Source organism: Penicillium odoratum (genome assembly GCF_028828045.1).
Source record: "Penicillium odoratum strain IBT 22623 chromosome Unknown utg000008l_segment0_segment0, whole genome shotgun sequence".
NCBI lineage: Eukaryota > Fungi > Ascomycota > Eurotiomycetes > Eurotiales > Aspergillaceae > Penicillium > Penicillium odoratum.
In genome coordinates this window covers 3,846,362-3,861,567 of record NW_026643150.1, presented here as the reverse complement: position 1 = coordinate 3,861,567, position 15,206 = coordinate 3,846,362, and the positions used below count along the sequence as shown (strand labels likewise).

At 47.5% G+C, this 15,206-nt stretch overlaps 5 protein-coding genes across 5 annotated transcripts; 3 read left to right on the top strand and 2 right to left on the bottom strand.

Annotated features, from left to right (window-relative positions):
• Positions 1-219: 219 nt before the first annotated feature.
• N7520_011672 (non-ribosomal peptide synthetase) lies at positions 220-3,441 on the top strand (the record flags this gene model as incomplete). The annotated part of the gene is made up of 1 exon (XM_057145605.1): positions 220-3,441. One exon carries the CDS (start codon positions 220-222, stop codon positions 3,439-3,441), a length of 3,222 nt encoding a protein of 1,073 aa, XP_056991359.1.
• Positions 3,442-5,352: 1,911 nt separating this feature from the next.
• Positions 5,353-7,247, top strand: N7520_011671 (MFS transporter; the record flags this gene model as incomplete). The annotated part of the gene is made up of 8 exons (XM_057145604.1): positions 5,353-5,445; positions 5,504-5,524; positions 5,581-5,638; positions 5,709-5,768; positions 5,835-6,120; positions 6,190-6,284; positions 6,344-6,597; positions 6,675-7,247. 8 exons carry the CDS (start codon positions 5,353-5,355, stop codon positions 7,245-7,247), a joined length of 1,440 nt encoding a protein of 479 aa, XP_056991358.1.
• A 225-nt stretch (positions 7,248-7,472) lies between these two features.
• On the bottom strand, positions 7,473-8,760 carry N7520_011670 (alpha/beta hydrolase; the record flags this gene model as incomplete). The annotated part of the gene is made up of 3 exons (XM_057145603.1): positions 7,473-7,631; positions 7,725-8,637; positions 8,705-8,760. 3 exons carry the CDS (start codon positions 8,758-8,760, stop codon positions 7,473-7,475), a joined length of 1,128 nt encoding a protein of 375 aa, XP_056991357.1.
• A 1,556-nt stretch (positions 8,761-10,316) lies between these two features.
• N7520_011669 (uncharacterized protein) lies at positions 10,317-12,618 on the bottom strand (the record flags this gene model as incomplete). Its single annotated transcript, XM_057145602.1, has 2 exons — positions 10,317-11,529; positions 11,576-12,618. 2 exons carry the CDS (start codon positions 12,616-12,618, stop codon positions 10,317-10,319), a joined length of 2,256 nt encoding a protein of 751 aa, XP_056991356.1.
• A 1,039-nt stretch (positions 12,619-13,657) lies between these two features.
• N7520_011668 (uncharacterized protein) lies at positions 13,658-15,054 on the top strand (the record flags this gene model as incomplete). Its single annotated transcript, XM_057145601.1, has 4 exons — positions 13,658-13,813; positions 13,864-14,002; positions 14,061-14,187; positions 14,241-15,054. The coding sequence occupies 4 exons, from the start codon at positions 13,658-13,660 to the stop codon at positions 15,052-15,054; spliced, it is 1,236 nt and encodes a 411-aa protein (XP_056991355.1).
• Positions 15,055-15,206: the final 152 nt, after the last annotated feature.

Here is a 15,206-nt window from a genome sequence, read left to right as displayed (position 1 = left end):
TGGAAGTCGGTGGGGAGATGAAAGTCGTATTCTCCACCCCTAATTGTTGAGTCGCATCGAGATCGTCTTTTTCAAGAATTACCAAAATACGATTTACAATACAACTATACCAACATTACCAACACTCGGTATCCAGATATACAGTGGGTATTTTTTTGATCAGGATGTTTGTTCCTTCCTTCAACTAAGCAGAGACACATCGATTACTCTTCAATCATCATGAATCCCACGGGTACCCCTTCAGCTGCTGATCTGGCTAAAATACAACAATGGAATCAACACGCTATTCCCTCGGTCGATGCGTGTATTCATGACCTGATCAAACAACGATCCCAGAATCGCCTTTTGTCAACAGCAGTATGCGCCTGGGATGGTGATTTCACCTACGAAGATCTGGATATTCAATCTGCAAAGCTTGCAAACTATCTTCAGGCAAAGGGGACTGTTCCCGAAACCAAGATCGCACTCTATCTACGTCGGTCGCGATGGTCACCAGTGCTCATTCTGGCGGTACTCCAGGCGGGCGGCGCATTTGTGCTGCTAGATCCATCGCATCCAGTAGATCGCTTGAAGAGCATGTGCGCGGATACAAATGCCGCCATGGTACTTTGTTTCAAAGACGATACCGAAACTTCAGGACAACTAAACTTGCCTATCTGTGTAATTGATATCGACAATGAGGATGCGACTTGGCGTCGTGAACCTCGCGAGGTCAACGCCACCGCGCAATTTACAAACACTGCGTACGTCGCTTTCACCTCGGGATCCACTGGAAAACCCAAGGGCATTCAGATCGAGCATGGCCAGTATTGCAGCTCAGCTGCCGCTCATGCGAATGCCTGGTCTATTGGTGCAGCGTCACGGGTCTTCCAATTTGCTTCTTATGCCTTCGATGGATCGATTATGGAGATGTTGACCACCTTGATGGAAGGGGGATGTGTGTGTATCCCCAGTGAAGAGGATCGGCAAAACAATCTAGTGCAGGCATTCAATAGCTTTCAGGCCAATTTCCTTTGTTTGACTCCCTCGCTTCTCAAATCCCTCAATCCACGTGATTTGCCAACATTGAAGAACCTTCTTGTCACTGGGGAGCTTACGCCGCAGCAAGAACTAGACCGGTGGGCGGATCAGGTTCACATGACTATCACCTATGGACCAACTGAGTGCTCCGTCGCGTGTTCTGTTCAGGAGCATGTATCCAAAATCTCAGATCCGAGAAACCTAGGGCGATCAATGGGATGTCATCTCTGGCTCGTTGATCCCAGCGATATCAAACAGTTAGCTCCCGTGGGAGAAGTCGGTGAGATCTGCATTGAAGGACCCATAGTTGGTCGCGGGTATATGAACGCGCCCGATCAAACATGTGCCTCTTTTTTCGAAAAATTGCCATGGCTATCAGTGACCCAAAGACTCAACAGTCGGGTCTATAAAACAGGTGATCTTGGACGATACAACGAGGATGGATCTATCCATCTGCTTGGCCGCAAGGATTCACAAGTCAAGATTCGGGGACAACGCATTGAGCTGGGAGAGATCGAAGTTCAGCTCTCTAGTAAGCTTCAACACGCTCTCGAAGTCATTGTTGATGTGGTTCAACACACGGAGGGAGATGCGCTTGTGGTGGCATTTCTCCATACCCCTTCTGGTAGCCAAAGTCAAGGGCTATTACCACCCAGCGATACCTTCTCAAACTCATGTCTTAAACTGAGAGACAGCGTCAAGGCCTCGTTGCCGGGATACATGATCCCTACTCTCTTCCTCCCAGTTGCTAGTCTGCCTCTAACAGCTACGGGAAAGATTAATCGCCATTATCTGCGATCTTTGGTGCACGATTTATCGGTCGATGCGCTAGATAGTTACATTGGCAGCGGGGATAGGCGCAGCCCATCGACTGAGCGTGAGAAGCGCCTACATGAAGCTGTTGCTCAAGCACTAGCGATTTCTCTGCAACGGATTGGGATGAACGACGACTTCTTCGCACTAGGAGGAAATTCACTCACCGCCATGAAGCTCGTCAGCATTGGTCGGGAAAGTGGCCTTTGGTTTACCGTTGTCGATGTATTCGCTCATTCGAACCTACTAAGCTTAGCTTCCGTCGTTCGGCATGAAACCCCCGAAGCTCAGATCCAGCTGGTGGAACCAAGCCCTTTTGCACTTATGTCAGGGATTGAGGACCCTGAATCATTTGTGCGCGACATTATTGCTCCAAAGCTACCGTTTGCTCGACATGACGATATTGTCGACGTTCTTCCTGCCACCGACATGCAGTCATACGTTGCGCGGTTCCCCCCACATTACCCTCTCATACGACTGGATGGGAAGATTGACCCATGGAAAGTCAAGATGGCATGTGATCAGTTGGTCCAACGTCACTCTGTTCTCCGGACAGTGTTTGCTTCTCACAACGACCGATCAGTGCAAGTTGTTTTGCGCAAAGCGGATCTTCTCTTCCAGTACTTTGAGACCGACATGACTATCTCTGCATTCGAAGAGGCATTTTGCAAGTATGACGGGACCGTGAGGGTCCCCACAAGCGTTTCGGGTCTCTCTTTTGTGCTTGTATCTCGCAGTGAGACAGAGCATAGCCTGATTATTCGCCTCCCACTGCCATTATGTGATGGCGAGTCATGGATTCTCCTTCTCCAGGACTGGATGGCACTATACAAGGCCCAAGATCCCATTCCAGAGCCCATTTCCTTTGCTGCGTGGGCATCTCAGTATATCGCCCAGCAAAATGAAAGGACCTACGCATTCTGGCGCCAAATTCTGCATGGTTCTTCCATGACACACCTATGCGATGCGACCATTGATCTTCCCGACGAAGCTTTTGTCTTCTCGGTGCAAAACATCCCTCTTCTGCCTCCTCCCAGAGCGATCACACGCGCAACGCTGGTAAAATTAGCCTGGGCATTAACACTTGCAAAGTATACCGGGAAAACTGATGTGGTTTTCGGACAACTTATCCACGGTCGGGCTCATGCACATGCTGGCGAGGAGCGAATTGCTGGTCACCTGGCTAAGATAATTCCTGTGCGGGTTATTAACTGCCAGGACACTGAGACTGAGCTGCCAGGACTTTTAGAGCAGGTGCAGAGACAACACCTGGACACTATGGCCCACGATCTGGTCGACTTCCAGAACCTCATTGACCACTCCACATCGTGGCCACGGGACACACAATATGGGACATACATCCTGCATCAAGATAATGAATATCTCGGGGAAATGCCCAGTATGGGCGGTGTTCAGGTCAACACTAGTATGGCTTACAATCCTTTGATTTCGAAGGCAGTGCGGGAATTCGTTCTGGTCTCCACTCCAAGGGGGCAAGAACATGAGCTACAGATTTGCACGACGAGTGTTTATGTGGACCAGAAAAGGGCGGATGAGATGCTCACAACGATGGTTGAGAAGATGCACCTTTTAGCTTCTGTGGCCTGAGGGCTGGTGGTGTTGCAGGTTACCTGTTAGGTCATTGCCTGCATAAGTGAGGAGAAACCTTGGAGATATCAAAGCTAGCCTTGAGGGATAAGATTCATATGTTCGCTTTTTGTGGATGTTCAAGCTTGGAATGTGTTCAAAATAGAAATAAGACTGAAAATGCATATCGCATTTCACATCATATACCTATTAAACCCACTTGAAACCAGCCCAGAACCAAAATTCTCAAATGTATAAGCTTTGCCTCAATCAGTGCTCAATATGATTTTACTTATCATCAGTTCTGACAAGTCTGGCTCATCTCTCACGTGGTAGAGTAAATGTTGTTGCGATTTCAAAATTAACATTAGAAAGAATGCCTCCAGCAACCCTGATATCTGACACAATACGAAACCTGTATGGGATACTCAGGAACAAGAAACATACATGAACATACATCAACATGTAATATGTAAAATATACACTGTATTAAAACATTACGATACCCCATGAACCCACTTATGAAATACCCGTGGACTTGATCTAGTGGCAGCCCCACTGCGGGCTCCACCACATGCCAATACAGTACGGTAACATAAATTGTGGCAGGATCAACGTACGTATTATTCCGTTGACACTGTGGCTGGCTATTCAGCTGTCTTTAAGGTTTTCGATAACCCGTACAAGTGGGGAATGCATGCATGAACGACCGGATCCATGATCTCTGACCCGTGCGTGAATGATACGGATTGAACTTTAACGCCACCTCAACTGAAGAGCATCCCGAAAGCGAAACTTTCTTGAATATAGGTAAGATCTACATGTTTTTAGCATATTAGCTTCAAATGATGGGGATCCAAGCTGATCAAGACACTGAGCGGGATCTCATCGGAGATAATGTTCGTCACGATGCACCAATATGTGTTTCTCCTCCCCTCCGATCGCAAGTTCGCATCTCCTATAGTGGAGCTCTTAGATTCCTCTAGACGGAGCTGAGGTATGAGCTAGTCCGGGGAAACTTGCAGTCATATTCCCCGATGAAGCGGTGAGCGACGTCATATTGGTTGCGGATGGAAGATCATCCGCAATGGATTTACAGGGGCGAACAGATGACCCCGGGCTCCTCGGATCATAGATCTCCAAATCTTGGGACCTCGGGAAGCGAACACGGTTCGCATAGTGGAGTCGTAAACAAGCCGAATAGATACTGTCCCGGTACCCAAGACTGATACCAATACCAGTACGATACAGCGAAGTGACACGGAGGATGAAGTGAAGTCAAGCAAGGGATTCTGCCTACTGACCTACTGACCTACTGACTGGTATTGGGGCTGCCCAGTTGAACATGTGTTGATCTCTAACTTATTAAAATATAGTCGAATTGCTATGCAAAAACTTCAAGCTAACGAGGGATGCCAAAGAAGTTCGTACTCCTGAGGTCATATTGAACTAATTATTGACCCCTGATCTCGTCAAATTCAGCCAGTTAGGTGTCATCAATCTCCTTTCGAGATCTGCTGGAAAAACGTCACAATCAGAATGAAATTTTTCATTTCGGAGACCTCGAGATCTGCTGCCAGCTCACGACAAGAAAGTAAAATGCCACAGCTGAAGAGATCGGCATCCTGCATCGAATTTCGTCCAAGTGGGGTTCAGACCGCTGCTCCAGGCTAGGCGTGGTTCTATTGGACCTGTCCTAGCGTCATGAAAGGATTTTCACCATTATCTCTGTCCACTCAATCCATCCCTAGATCCATCGCTCGAAAAGAAATCTACCGAACAAGCTCAGAGAAAAGTGACGTGGAAAAGGTCCCAGGGTGGGGGTCATACATGTTCCTTCATCCTTCTTTCAGGTTCATAATTTAATTCAGAGGTTCAGCATAATATACCTAGTGGTCAGAAAAGATATCAAGTGCTATCTGGCATTCCAAGATGCCAGAAACAATCCCAAAGAGGCCATGGCTTCTTTCGATTCGGTCGTCTGAGCGTTTCATCGTCATGGTTGTCACCATGGCCATGACTACTGTAAGTTAGCAGCACATTCCTTTCTGTGATCAAAGTGAACTAAATTTCCTAATTCTAGGATGTCCTTCTGTACGGTCTGGTGGGTGCATTTTATTTTGAGAGAAATCAAGCCAGAAAAGCTGAACTTCATCCAAGATCATCCCGATCATTCCAAAGTCTTTGGTCGCACGCGCAGGGGTTCCCGAAGAGGATGGTAATCCCCCACCTACCCCTAGTGGAGCTCTTGATTATTCTATCGTGCATCTACTGATGAAAATACGTAGCTCAATATTGGATCTCGATTTTGCTTGCGGTTTACGCCTGCGCCCTTTTGATTGGATCTCGTGAGTGACCTACTATTCTTGACCTTTTCAAAAACCCTCAGTCGACTCGGATTGACATCATTCAAGCCGTGATCGGATATGTATCGGATCATGTTCGATCGCGTCAGCTTCCATTCGTTCTTGGTCTTGCATCTCTAGCCATATCAACTGGCCTGTTTGCTCTCGCGAACTCTCCTGTCACTCTGGTTATCGCGCGAGCGTGTCAAGGTCTATCGGCCGCCACTGTATGGGTAGTCGGTCTGGCCATGCTTGTTGATAACGTTTCTCCGGAACGTATGGGTGAAGCGATGGGCAACACCAGTATTGGCATGACACTAGGCTCCCTCCTTGGCCCGATGCTTGGTGGTGTAACGTATGTTACCACGTTCATTGATGATTATTTGACTCTCTGTGTTCAACTACATGGCTGATACGTCTCCAGATATGAGGAATTTGGATATTATGGCGTTTTCATTCTGCCTACTTTGATGATCGTCCTGGAGATCGTGCTGAGACTAGCTATGATTGAGAAATCTAGTACGTTCAATGAGACTTCTCACATCACAATGTCTGTGCTCTACTGACCTTCGAGACAGCTGCCAAAAAGTGGGATGAAAATGCCATCAGATTCAAGAATACTTCCCAAGAGACTTTTCCCAATGGTTCTCCTTGTACGGATTGCGAAAACGAACAGTCACCTCTCTTGGGCCGGTCATCCTCCAGTAGCACTTCTGCATGCGTCAGGAATGGCAGCAAAGCCCCTATTCTACACTTGCTAGCCTCTCCGCGCTTGCTTACTTCGTTGCTTATCACCGCCATGGTCGGTTTCACACTCGGGGTTGTAGAGACGGTAAGGAACTGGTCCCGTCAAAGTCCCAAGCTATTGATCTATTACGTGCAGTAACGCTAATTCAACTCTGAATACAGACCATTCCATTATATGTCATGGACACCTTCCGGTGGTCTTCTAAAGGGGCAGGCTTGATCTTCCTAGCACTTTCACTCCCCAGTCTTACCGGAGGCTGGGTCGGAAGAACGCTGGATCGCATGGGCACCCGTGGCGCCGGATTTGGCGCCTTGCTTGTCACTGGAATTGCCCTCTTTTTCCTTCGCTTCGTCCAGCATGACGGCGATACGGATAAAGCCCTCTTGGTGGGATTACTCGTCGTTATTGGCTTCACTGTCCTGATCATCCAGATTATTTCAATGACCGAGGTGTTTCAGGTCATTCAAGTGTTTGAGGAGAAAACCCCCGGTATATTTGGTGACAAGAGCCCAATGGCGCAGGCATATGCTCTCTTCAACATGGCTACGGCCACTGGGCAACTCGCTGGTCCTCTTGTTGGGGGACTAATTCGTATTCACGTGGGTTGGGCGGGAATGACTTTGACCAGTGCTATTCTCTGCTTATTGGTCGCAGTTTCCGTTGGACGCTACGCTGGATCTTCTAGGCCAAAAAGAGAAGATAAACAGTCCACTGAATACCATGTTGAGGTTTGATTGGGCCGCATATTTGTCTTCACCTCTGGCTCATATCGCGCGGCTATTGGCTGTGCTAGGTAAACATGTCTTTCGTCATGTTGACTTACCTTTCTTTGTTTACACGTTGGCCCCTCGGTCAAGTCTACTGACCGGAATAATTATAATAGTTTGTTGGATTTTTAATGATAAAAACTTGATCCAAATAGACACGACACAGGTGGTGTCATACAAGAGTGCCTGTAATCAAATAATGATCGAAGGGGCAGCACTGCGAACCGCTGATTCGATTTGCTCCTGTGAGGGTATGTCTTTCCTGAGTAACCATGCAAATTCCTTGAAAGTCTCCAAATTGCACCGGCGGGCTTCACTTATCTCTATCCCGGCAAAGTGAGCATGGGGGCACTGTTTGACACGCATTAGAATCAACAATTTCTTGGCTTTTGGGTGTGCTTTAATAGATAGTGAGTGTATGTATGGTTCATGCTCAAAACTCACCCCTGGATATATGTCTAACTTGGCCTCCACTCCATTTTGGGACAGAATACGCTCGTAGATGAGAGAATCATCACGAGCAAAGCACCGCCCAGCAGCTTGGAGGTACACCCTCACCCCATGCTTTGCTAGCTCTTTATGAGGGTTGGGGCTTGGCGAGTTGATTGGGCTATACCATCGACTCTGAGTATTCCACTGCTGCATCTTGATGACCGAGACGGGTATATCTCCGCTCATGCTGTCCCCCTTGAACTGCTCACGACTGAGAAAGAAATCCTGGTACTCCTTAGGAACGTGCTCCTTGGAAGAGAACAGATATGGGACCGACAGCCACATTCCGGTGAGTTTGGGTCGACTGATATCCTGTTGGCTGTAGTGCTGGTTCGCATACTCATCCACCCACATCTGTCCCACTGTCGCGGCAGCGTTACCTCCAGAGCTCACACCTCCTACTATAAAGCCAGCGTTCATGTCTGCTCCCAGCACACTCTCTGCGTTTTCGGCAAGCCATACTAGCGAATCCCAAACGTCGTGTTGACCGACGGGGAAGGGATGTTCGGGCACCAGCCGATGAGATGTAAGCACAACGGTTGCGCCGTATAACGCACGCAGAGCGAGGGCGTGGGCAGCAAAGTTAGAATTGTCACCACAGCAGAATGCTCCACCGTAAACGAGGACAATAACCGGAGATGGTGGGTGAGGGGCAGAAGAATTTTCAGATGAAGTGGGTTTGAAAATACGCAGGGAGGACTGGTAGCCGTCGCGCATAGGAATATTCATAAGGATACCCTGGTCAGTCAATGACTCCCGTTGCTCGCGGCTCCATTCGTCCACAGCGGCACGAGCATTTTTGATGTCTGACCAATCCATCTCATCATCCTCGGGATTTGCCTTTTGCCATTCTGCGTATTCTGGGCTTCATTTCAAATAGGTTAAATCATGTTTTTCCGTTTCATTGGTACTTGAGTGATTTTCGGACTGACTCTTTATCTCCCAGCTTGAGAATACTGTCTTTTGTCAAATACCCTTTACTCGACATACTGAGTTTGAATGCAAGTTGTGGATATGTTTGAATGCAAGTTGTGAATATCCTTGGACTGATTACTGGCTGGTCGTGGGTATTTATTTTCCTAGGGGCTTCTCGTATTATAACGTGACTTGTACACGACTGGTCTCGGACCTGAAAACATCACGAATAGTACTATGTGGGACCAGGGCTACTCCACAAAATATATTACGTTGTTCTGCCAATAGGAAGGCTTTAATCTGGGCCAGCCGAAAGCAAGTTCCCGCCCTCAAATGGCACGTAATCGGCACATTTGGAAGATAGGACCCAAGTATGTTGGCCTCCATGCAGGAAGATGGGGTTTAAATACCGTAAGAGTACTGTAATATCATGTATCATTATTGTCATTATCTAGGATCTACCAGACCTCTCTAGTATGACTTGGGTACACCCGCAGAGTTTTTGGACATACGTTCGAAACCTTCACCAGACTTTTCCTTCTTTGCCCTTTTCCTTCCTTGCCCTTCTCCTACCACTTCATTTCTCTTCTCTTCTGTTTTTCTCTCTTGCTTTTCATTTCCGCTATTTATGAATTTGGAGAGCCCTTTGACCATTTGATTAATACGGTATGAATGAAGGTAAAATACTGGATGAAATACCGAGTAGGAGACTAAGTAGGAGACTGAGTAGGAGATATAGTAGGAGGTGTCGTCTAACACCTAAATAGGCGCCGCGCAAAAAGCGCGGCGGAAAGCTTCTAGTATGTAATGCATGCCTTACCCGAGATATTTTTGCACCACCCAGCATCAATTTACAGGGGGATAAAAACGAGCCATTAAATTGAATCCTGATTAAGCCAAGCTGAAGGATGCTGTTAGCTCAATTCGCTGTGTTCTCCTAAATGACTTCGGTCTGCGAGAGCTAGCCAGAGCCTGTTGAGTCAGCCGCTATCGGGAATTTCGAAATCTTCAAGCAAATGCGGTTGGTGTATGGTGAATATCTGGAGCAGAATATCCCGGTAGATAACAGCTAAGAATCAAAATAATATCTACAACAACCGCTTTTAGCCTAATCTCATTTTTCCTCCTAGACGTCGGACTGGATGTTCGGTCCGCCGATGTACCGTTGTACGACCGGAACTTCCGTTCCCACCGAGGTTCCGACTTATGGATCTTATACTATATCCGTCTTGCTCTTCGGAGCTGACGTGCTACATTTTGGGTTGATTGGGGTAAATGGTTGGTGTTGGAAATTCTGGGTCGTGGGCCATTTCCTTATAGCCGGAGTGGTTCGCTGCGAGGGTTGGTTTTTTTTCTTTTCTAGTGTTTGCCTTTGTCTTACGCTCAAATCTTTTATTTATGGGTACTTTTTATTGATGCATCAATTGATCAATCAATGCATGGATGAGATACCACTGGTGTTGCAACCAATATGATCTGCGACGCTGACACGAGACGTGATGCCAATGAGGTATAGTACACATTTTGCTGATTATTTTGTTGAGCAAGATCATGTTGATGGATACATATCCATTTGACAAGACGCAAGTCACGCCAACTAACGCTCTAGAAGCCAAAAATATACCCCGGTCAAAATTCAGGCAAAGGAGGCATGCCATATATACTTCCATCTGGAAGCCACCCATCAAGTTCCAGGCTCGCCCCGGCAATTTGTTGAGATGATAATCTCTGTGGATCAAACCCAAACTGCGGCTGAAGCGAAGCAGTGTGTTGCGAATACCTAGGGAGAGACTGGAAAAACTGGTTATGATGACTTCCATCAATAGGCCACATTCCTGCACCGCTCATGGCGACATATCCATTCTCGATACCAGGCACTATGAGCGATACATCTGGTGCCACGGGGAAAGAATCCATAGGTACAACCGGATCCTGTGCCATTTTTGTCGAGCACATCTGCTCAGGGGGGTTTGAAGACACCATACTTGGTGTATCCGAGTATCTTTTTTCTAGGCGTTCATACCAGTCCCGGCTTTTGACTGCTATCACATGGTACCATCGAGTGGGTATCTTATATTTACCGCCTCCGCTTGCTTCGCCGAGTTTATTGGCCATCGCATCAAGGTAGTAGCTGACGTTCACAGTTTCCGGTGAGAGGAATTCTCCGAGTGTGTTGGTCCGCACTGAGAAATGGATCTTCAGCAGGGATGTCATGGCCATTGTGAATCGGGTGTACATCAGGTTCGGGAAGCGACGCATCGTTTCGGCGCTGCAGGCTAGGACAGCATCTAGGAGTTCGTGCGCTGCGTTCATCCATTTCACCGTGACATCGATGCGGGCTACGCTCATTTGGGTGGTTTGTTTTGTGTTGCCATCTTCGTCTAAGTTTGGGAGTGTGAATTCTCGTCGTTTGATCGCATCGGGGTCTCGGTAACCTTCTCCTATGCTGACCTCATACATCGCGAGAACGGCAGATCGATATTCGATGATCATGGGCACTGCAGTAGTCGATGGTGAGTGACTCGTCTCATAAAGGCTTGAAGGGATTATCGACTTACCTGTAAGCATTTCATGGGGGGTATTCTTTCTCCACGTTTCCATTTGCTTATCGAACCATCGCAGCACGGCCTGCAAGCGCGAATCTGTCAATGTCGACATGAAACTAGTGTCTTCAAGGCCAAATGATGATAACGATTCATCGGTGATCCGCTGAAGCTCAAACCATACAGCCAGTCGCCGATCTGTCTGGTGAGGCGATCGTTCAAGCTGGCTTACACACTCCTCCATCCAATCATTATACTGCAGCAAGTTTGGGCGGCGGATTTTCATCGCAACACTGTTTCTGAAGTCAGTTTTCGAAATGATAGCTTGACCTTAGAATCACTTACACCGATCCAACATGGTAGCATCCAAGGATAGCTCTAGCCTGTTCTGCCATAAGCTCATCGTGCGATTCGGGTTTTTTGCGATCGAATTTGCCCTGCGAGATACGCCGTTTCGTTGCAAGTCCGATTTCCAGTGCCATTGTTGATGCGATATGTGCGTACTGATAAAACTGCAGCTTCAAGGGCGAGCTGGGCGGGAAGTAAAATATCATCATCAATAAAAGTGCCTGTACCAGCTCCAGCGATTTTTCACCCTCGATAAAGAATCGGTCTGCATACAAGCGGATCATCTCATGGTTCAGAACACCTGCCAGGTCCACATCTATGGAGATCGCTGCCGCGGAGACCACAGAAAGGAAGAGCACAGGCGCTGCCTCTCGTAGCTGTGCTGCAGTAGTGTTTTGTGGAAGTATGACGAACGGGAAAATGGTTGACAACTCATGAATGAAAAAAGCGACCAATTGCTCTGCATCTTCGAGAGAAATAATGCCACGATCGATAACATCTTCGACGCAGGGTTTGTTGGGCACAGAGAGAAAATTAGCATGCAACCCAGAAAGGGTCGGTGGCGCTGAGTGTGGTCCACTTTCATGCACTCCGTGAAGTGACGTGTCGATGAAGCCAGGAGAATACTTCATTAATCGTGCAGAGTCAGATGTGCCACCGGCGGACTCCGGGATGGACCCCAATGCGCTTTGATAATCCATGTCGCCAGACTCGTCCTGAAAATTATCGCTACCTTCGGAAGAGTCAGGCTCGCTTTCTTCACGAATTTTATCTTTGATGAGTGAGCGCATCATGCGCATTTCCTTCTCTAGTTGCGCCACCCGGGAGTCGGTTCGTTTACGAGGCCGCCGCCTTTGTGGTGCTACAAAGGTGCAGACTTTCTTGCCTTTAGAACATCGTTGACATTGGTTTGGTGTGTTTGGATTTGGAAGACAGCGGACTTTGAGATTTCTGCATGATTCACAGGACCTGTTCAGCGGTTGCTGTGGTGCAGGCTGAGCTTGACTTGTTTCACCATGGGGAGTGGAGGACTCGGACATGTTCACACCGTAGGGTGTGAGGAATGGAGAAAGATAGAAGAAGAAAAAGAGTGTGCCAGAGATTGAAAGGGTCAAATATCTGCAACAAATGGGTAAAAAGTACAATTGCAACCCGTTTTATTAGGCCGGGGGATTTCGACTCATCGTCTCGAATGCAGAGAACAAGTTTATCGACATCAATATGAGTCTGACACCAGCTGCCATGTGAAATACAAAGGGACAGAAAGAATCGATCGACAATAATCTTCAGGGATCATAGATTGTGCAGATCTCAAGAACACGGTTTTTTCCGCACAGAAGACGAAAAACAGAGCCCAGCCAGGCTTGGCCATAAGCATGTGCAAAGTCGCTTGCATTCAAGGGCCGAAGCTTAATGTGAAAAACGTTAGGTAAGTTGATAATATGTAGGTCAACAGGGACAGCTGCCTGTTTCCACTTTTTTCGCTGCGAGCCACTTGGACACTGTTTGGGTTGTGGTAGAGGCTCTGTATGGGGTGTTTTGTGGCAACATTTTAACTCAAAACCCAGGGTCTAACCTTGGAACGGGTCGGCTGCTAGATTAGGGAGGAACAGGCACCAGCCGACATGGCTGCGAATCCATTGGGATGGACTGCTGTTGCGAATGAGAAGTTGACAACGGCGGCGTAGAACCCTAAAGCTAAACCTGACGAATCAAGCCCAGTTTTCTCCACTGACCCCACAGGATACCTGAATATCATTGGTCACGGAATTTGCCTACCGCCGGCTCTGACCGATTACTCCGTTGGGTACTCTCGCCGTTGACTGCCTTATCGCCAGGATGGTCGGGATATTCGGCTTTTACAAAAATGTGTCTGAAAAACTCCGGCATATTCAGAATTATTCGCTTGATATCAAAAGTCACTGTGTATAGGAAATTGAAATGCCCCCGGTGTATTTGGAAATCACCGTGGTTAACAAGAATTCGAACTCTAGTATAAAATGTACGATATTATCTCAAACTAATCATAGCGAATTAGACAGTACAAATCATTCGTCTTATCATTCAGCATTCGCGAAAATGGGCGTGACAGATCTGATAGATAGACTCAATGCCACAGTCGGGACACTCCCAAGCCTTGAAGAGTCGGAACGTCGTCAACTGCTACAAGCATGCGATAAACTCAAGAATCAACTTGAGACGCCTTTTGATATAGCTGCTCGTCTGGTATTTTCGGTATGTTGTGTGAACATAGACCTAGAGACCAAGACCTAACAGTGCAATAGGGCCATCAAGCAATGGCCCTGAGACTAGGTGTTGATCTGAAATTGTTCGACGCGATTGCCGCCAAAGTGGGTCGGCCTGATGGATCAATCAAAACTGATGAGCTTGCAGAGCAAACAGGAGCAGAGCCACTGCTAATCAGTATGCACCGATGTATCAACATTAAAGCCCGTCAGACTCAAGTGCTAATCGGATTTAGTGCGCATAATGCGATTCCTGGCTGCCATGTCCGTGGTCAAAGAAGTATGCCCAGGCTCATTTACCTCAAAGCCATTAGCTGCTGCGCTAGTGTCAAGCTCTCCTTTATCAGCGGCCTTGATCCATGGGTAAGAATTTTTATCTCTTGAAAGGGCTTCAATAAGTTGACATCGGTATATAGCACCCATTTCATGACTGTACTGTCAAATTTGCCCGAGTACTTCCATACCAAAGGATGGAAGAGCCCTAGCGATGCCTTCGATGGACCATTTCAATTCGCCATTGACTCACCCCATTATTTTGAGTTTTTGGGCTCTACACCATACTATCAGCAAGCATTCAACACCACCATGGCCATGTCATTTCGCCGCCACGGGAAAGACTGGTTTGAATTTTTCCCAGTGGCCCATCGACTGCATGTATCTAGTGACGCTGAGCCGCTGCTCGTAGATATCGGCGGTGGCCAAGGTGAGGATCTGAAGAAATTCAAAGCCCAGTTCCCCACCTTACCAGGTAAACTCTTTTTGCAAGATTTGCCAGCAGTGGTGCAGGGGGCTCAAGATCTGCCAGCAGGGATTGAAGTACAAAGTCACGATTTTTTCCAGATGCAACCGGTAAAGAATGCCAAAGTCTATTTCATGCGGACTGTTCTGCATGATTGGCCGGATAAGCAGGCAGTTCAGATCTTGGACCGTGTGCACCATGCGATGGACACTGATTCCATCTTACTGATTAGTGAAACCATGTTACCCGAGTCTGATGTGCTTCTCTCGTCTGTTCTGTCTGATATGCAGATGATGGGCTCTTTTGCGTCGCTGGAGCGAACAGAAATGCAGTGGCGGTCGCTGTTTGAACAAGCAGGGCTGGAACTGGTCAAGACGTGGCTACCGGATGAATGTGATGGGAGTTCAAAGTCTTTAGCGGAGCAACCTGCTCTTTTTGAGACTCGAAAGGTTTTAAAGAACTTAACCATTTGCGTGGATAGACCTATATAGAGCCTAGGTGGTTTTCTGCTCCCCAGACAGATCTCAACTCAGTCGGCCTTCTCAATTCATCATCCAACTTCGCCTTGTGAACGCCTTTGCATGACATGTCAAACAGCGCCCCCTTCTTCCTGATTCGAATTCCATTTGTCCCAGTCATGTTC